Source organism: Pygoscelis adeliae, unplaced genomic scaffold (genome assembly GCF_000699105.1).
Source record: "Pygoscelis adeliae isolate BGI_AS28 unplaced genomic scaffold, ASM69910v1 Scaffold445, whole genome shotgun sequence".
NCBI lineage: Eukaryota > Metazoa > Chordata > Aves > Sphenisciformes > Spheniscidae > Pygoscelis > Pygoscelis adeliae.
Window position 1 is genome coordinate 1,526,398 of NW_008824894.1, and position 5,346 is coordinate 1,531,743.

The 5,346-nt window shown below is 59.9% G+C and overlaps 1 protein-coding gene across 1 annotated transcript in view; it reads right to left on the reverse strand.

Moving 5' to 3' along the window:
- UNC13D (unc-13 homolog D (C. elegans)) overlaps positions 1-5,346 on the reverse strand; it is a 21,859-nt gene that overhangs the window by 10,007 nt on the left and 6,506 nt on the right. Inside the window, exons 2-10 of the mRNA XM_009324616.1 lie at positions 3,016-3,048; positions 2,634-2,741; positions 2,184-2,243; positions 1,850-1,916; positions 1,588-1,765; positions 1,180-1,224; positions 698-766; positions 429-498; positions 1-94 (exon numbers count right to left, since the gene is read on the reverse strand). Coding sequence (XP_009322891.1) covers positions 1-94; positions 429-498; positions 698-766; positions 1,180-1,224; positions 1,588-1,765; positions 1,850-1,916; positions 2,184-2,243; positions 2,634-2,741; positions 3,016-3,048 — 724 coding nt within the window. The remainder of the gene's footprint in view (positions 95-428; positions 499-697; positions 767-1,179; positions 1,225-1,587; positions 1,766-1,849; positions 1,917-2,183; positions 2,244-2,633; positions 2,742-3,015; positions 3,049-5,346) is intronic.

Consider the following 5,346-nt stretch of genomic DNA (forward strand, 5'->3'; position numbering starts at 1 on the left):
TGAGCAGGAACTGCAGGTGACACTGTCCCCGGTTGGGGTACGTCTCCGTCCGTGGCTCCAGCTGGTACCACTGGTCATCCCAGCAGTGCAGGTCCTGTATGCACAGAGACAAGGGTGAAGCCCTGGGCAGCCTTCCCGGGGGAAGGATCCCACTCAGGGACCAGGTCCCACTGCGCTAATGGGGCAGGAAGATGCTGTATTGGATGACTCTAGTACTGGATTCAAAATAAAAGACATATATAATCACTGAGCGAGTGTGTTGGAGTGGCTGGGGGGAAAAAAAGGGACCTGGCATCAATTTGCAGCTCTGAACGAGGACCCTGGGTGCGCTCGGTGTCGCCACGGGGCTGGGATCCTGCCCAGACCCCGTGAGGTTTAACCGGTGCCTGGGGAGTCACTTGGAGGAGGCGATGCACCGTGGCACTCACCTTCAGACGAAGGACCACATTCCCCAGGAAATCGTCCTGCCCTTTGTCTTTGCGAGCATCTTTAAAAATCCTGAAAGGTATGAACGAAGGAGGGGGGTGAAAAGGTTTCCTGCAGCCATGACCCAGCCGTGGTCAGGGTGAAGAAGGGCGATGCAGACCTGCCAGCCTCCCTCCCTTCTTCCAAAGGCAATTCTAAAAATCCAGCAGGCAAATAAGCGTTTTCCAAACCCTCTTTCCTCGGCAGCCGTTAGGGCCACGCCAGCACCAACCGTTTGAGGCCGTGGAGGTCCGTCAGCTCCCCCAGCTTGTGCCGCACCGACTCCACCATGTCTGAGTCCCTGCGAGGGTGGGCAGCGAAACCCACCGTGGGGAAAGGAGGAAATTCAGGCGATTGCAAAACAGTTCAGGGAGCCGCAATGACGGCAGAGAAGGGAAGGTGCTGGGGTGGGGAATATGTCGGGACTGAGGCCACCCCCAAAACTGGCTGTCCAGCCAAAATCTGCAAGCACACAGCTTCTTGCCATAAATAAAATCAGGGCTCAGGATCAGCCCGGCCTGGGCAAAGCCAGCCTGGGCTCTCTGCTTACGCTGGTCGCATCCTGCACTGTGCACTGCTCCAGCAGAAAGTGATGGGGAAAGGGGTCCCCAGATGGTTTCTGGGGCTTTTTAAAGGGTGCAGGTTGAAGGATCACACCAGCGACCCTCCCAGGAGGCAGGACCCCGCTTAGGGCCGGGGAGTGCTGCTGCTCACCACATGTCCAGGTGGAAGCTGGCCGTCTCCATGTCTTCAAACTCCCTGCAAGGCACCAGCAGGATGCTGTTACTTGAGCAGCATCTGAGGGACCGGCAGCAAGCAGGCAGGACAGCTGGGGATTACAAGCAGGAGGCTCTTCCCTGGGGGAGACCCCAAACCACCCCGGGCGGCCTGGGGAAGTGGTGGGAGAGCCCCGAGGCAGGGATTTTTGCCATGCTTTTGTTTTTCACCTCCCTGGACCTGCTGCACTGATCGGACCAGAAGCCTGGCAAGCCCCAGCGGGCATCGCCCCGGCAGAGCCCCAGCTCCTGGTTGGGCTGAGTCATGAACCCCCCCATCCACCCCCAAGAGCCCTGGGCACCCCCTCCAGCCTCCCATGAGCAAAGCCAAGGGGTGGCAGATTACAGGATAAATGTCTCGTCCCACACCGGGCTGAGGGTCTGGTTTATGACTTGTGTGCGATGGATCTGGTCTTCGGGGATGAGGTCTTTGACCACAGCCTTCATCCGCTTCTTGTGGTCAGAGTGAGCCGGTTCCTGGCTCTTGGCCTCGATGCCCAGCAGACAGTACGGGTCGCTGAACCCTGCGAGGGAGGAGGCGTGCAAGTCCCCGTTGGGAGCAGCGGCTGTCCCGTTTCCGATGGGGACACCCACCTGTCTCTACTTACCGCTGACGTCTTTACCCAAAATCCCCTTGGCTTCTTTCACGGTTGCTTTCAGGCAAAAAATTGGGCTCTGGAAGAAAAGGGAAAAAAAAAAAAAATGCTTGATGTGGGGTCACCAACCCCATGAGGAAGGATGGGGCTCGAGAAGGATTTCATCGTCGGCTGCTGCTCAGGTCAGCAAACGGCTCCTGAGCAACTCCCCCAGCACAGCCCGGGGCACCCCATACCCCAAAGCCCGAACACAGGGGCTGGGAGGCACCACAGCCCCCAGCACCACTCCGATGCGGGGTCCCCCCCTGGCCACAGCATACTGGGGAGACGCCATCTCGCTGCGTACCTCCAGTTCCTTGACCTGTTGCATGATGACGCTGTGCTCCTCTGCATCCATGCCGAAAGCCTGTTGTAGATATTAGGGCCAGTAACAGATGCTGCCCTGTTAACGGTGGCTGGAGAGCAGCCAGGGGCCTCCCTCCACTCCCTGGGAGCCAGCTGCAGCTCAAGGGGAGAGGAGAGGAGCAAAGAGCCCAGCAGAAGGGCTGGGGACCAGCTGAAAGCTCTTGAGGGAGAGCCTTCTTCCCACCATCCCGAGCCTAAGATAAATATTTCTCCGTAAGGCTAGTATTTCCCAGCTGCAAGTTGTCCCAGCCCTCCAGCTGGACGCTACTGCTACGTCTTTTAAGGTGCCCGTTAAAAGCTCCCTCCAAGTGTCCCCCATCTCCTTTAGCCGGGAGGGTGGACATGTCGGGGGACAGGTTTTGGGGACCCTGTTGGGGAGGTGGGGACCCACCTTTTGCACGTAGGCGTAGAGCTCTTGGACATCCGCGACGTGGTGGTGCTCGGGCTTGCCCAGGCGGTGTCGGATGGTGTAGAGGACCTCCTCGTAGAGCAGGGCCAGCTGCGGGGAGAGTGCCGACACCTCGTGCGGGGCCAGGCCAGCGGGGACTTGCTCCGCGCATCCCCCAGGATTAGCGGGGTGTTCCCCCTGCCCCCAGCTCCCTGAGCTGCCCGCTGGTCCCTGCCGACCCCCTCCCGGCATCCAGCCCTGCCCAGTCACCACTGGCTGTCCCTGGGGAGCACCTTCAGGAGCTGAGCCATGTCCCCAAGCCCCAGCAGCGCTGCCACCCCCTCCAGTGCCACCAGTGGAGATCATGGCAGGGCCACGCTCGTACCTCTCTCTTGGAGAACCGGTGGGACAGATCCATCTAGAGAAAGACAAGAAGCAGAGAGGTTTCCCATGAGGTCTCATGGCAGAGGGTGGTTTCAGGAGGAAATTGCAGCTGGGCAGGGCAGGGCAGGGCAGCCGGGACAGGGTGGCATCACCTGCAGCCCATTGGGTTGGGATGCCCCAAAGGATGCCGTGACATCCCGCAGACGCCCCACAGCCAAGGGACTACTTCCTCCATCACCCACCGGTGGGGCAGCACGGGGGCTTCACTCCCAAGCCCCATCAATTGAGGAGGGCACAGCGAGGATGGCAACAGCAATTTGGGGTGAACCATAGGAGGCTTTAAAAGCCAGCTGCCCGCCTCTCGCCCCACAGAGCTGCTCGCTGGCCCAGCCAGGCCCAGCAGGACCAGGCTGGATCACAAACCAGCCAAGGAAGAGGGCAAGCGGCCAAAGCGCAGCGAGGAGCTGCAGCTATGGGCAAGGAAAGGCCAAAAAGCCATCGGGATTTGTGACTCTAGTCCTCTTGCCAGAAAGAAAAACGAGCACTGCTGCAACGGTGCATTGCTTGTTGTTGAGCTGAAGGTCCATTCCCCACTTGAAGGATGACCAGCAACAGCATTTACTTTCCAAAAGGCAGCTAAATTAAAATGGTGCCACGCAACGAGGCACAGCCCAGCTCCAGTGGTGCTCAGCCCTGGGGCTGGATAGGGGGTCCTGCTGCCCACACAGCCCCCCTTGTTCCCTGCCTCAAATGTCACCTCCCACTCATCCGGGCTCCGCATGGGTCCGGCCGGGAGATCAAACCACCTCTGCCAAAAATACCCTTTTCCCAGGCAAACCCCAGCTCTCAGCCCATCCTCACCCCCTGTTCCCTGCCTGATGCCGAGGCTGAGCCCATCCTGCATCTGCTTCTCTAACCAAGGTCTGGATTCGGCCACCACCACAGCTGAGCAACTTGTTCCTGCCGCGGAGCCTGGCCAGGTGACCGTGACTTTGCCACTGCCACGAGCCGGGTGACCAGCCAGAGGAAGGGGGACCGGTGCCCCTGTGCCATCCGTTACGGCCCCCCGTGCTGGAGCCTCTGGGAGTGCAAGGGGGCGATGCCAAAAAATATAATGGAAATTTTTTTAAACCAGTTTGGCCCTTTTGTGCCAAGGGGCATATACCGAGCACAGCCCCAGCGACCCGCTCAGCCAGGGCTGGCAGGGACGGATGGATGGACGAGCCCGACCTGTGGGTCAGCTCAGGCTCCAAAATGACCTTAGGATCCCCTTAACAGAAAAAAAAAACCAAAACAACCCCGAGCTGGAACATTAACATTTGCTTATGGCAAATCTAGGGCTGGCATAATCCCTCGGCCATCTGGACTAAATTCAGCTCTTCCACCCCCAGCGAGTTTAACCCTCGAGCTGCTTCTCTCCCCACCTGCCTCCATGTCTCTTCTTTTAACCTCTGGTCGGTGCCGGGGGCTGCAGTGGCTCAGCAGCCCCTGTGAAAGAGGGACCTGTTGCACCCAGGAGGGCCCCTGCCTGCCCCTGCCCGGGGCACTGTCCACCTTCCGCTGCTCCTGGCACCGTCCTGCCTGCACCAAGGCACGGCGGGCATGGCCCCATCCCAAAGCCTTCAGCATCCCCGTGGGCAGCGCTGCCCCGTAGCAGGGTTGCAAGTGCAGAGGGGAGAGAAAAAGGACTTTATTTCTCTGCTGCTGTCACTTATCAGCAAGGCACAAGCGTCTGCTCCTCGCCCAGCAGAGGAGTAGCATGAGAGGGCAGGGGGAGGAATTGCTGTTGATCTGGGGGGGCAGGTCCCTGTTTCTCCCTCCTGCCATCGGGGATGGCTGCTGCGGGATCTGCTTTGTGCCCACCCATATGCGCACAGGACTGGTTAAGCTAAAGCTGAGCCACCAGGATATGTTTACTGCTGCTAATCCCCACACCAAGACCCCAGCTCAAATCCAGGAGCGGTGCTTAAATCCAGGTCCGGATACAGCCACCAGCATCCCTCCCCACCCCGTTAGCTGCAGCAGTGTCACCGGTGCGGGGGGCCAGCTGGGCTGCGGAGACGGTAACTCTTAGGAGGGAGGACAAGTCCGTGGGGGGCAACACCACGAGGACAGATCATCCCAGGGCCCAGGACAGATCATCCCAGGGTTCATCATGGGGATTGTGCCCACACGCTCCCAGCAGCGCCGGGCAGAGGCGTGCAGAGCTGCGGGTCCCATCTCCACGGGGGCGGCTGCAGGGATGCCGTCTGTCTGGCCACTGCAGAGGAAGTCAGTTGGGTGGAGTTGGCCGAGAGCAGGGCTTTGGGGGATCTTCGGGCAGCAGGGAGCC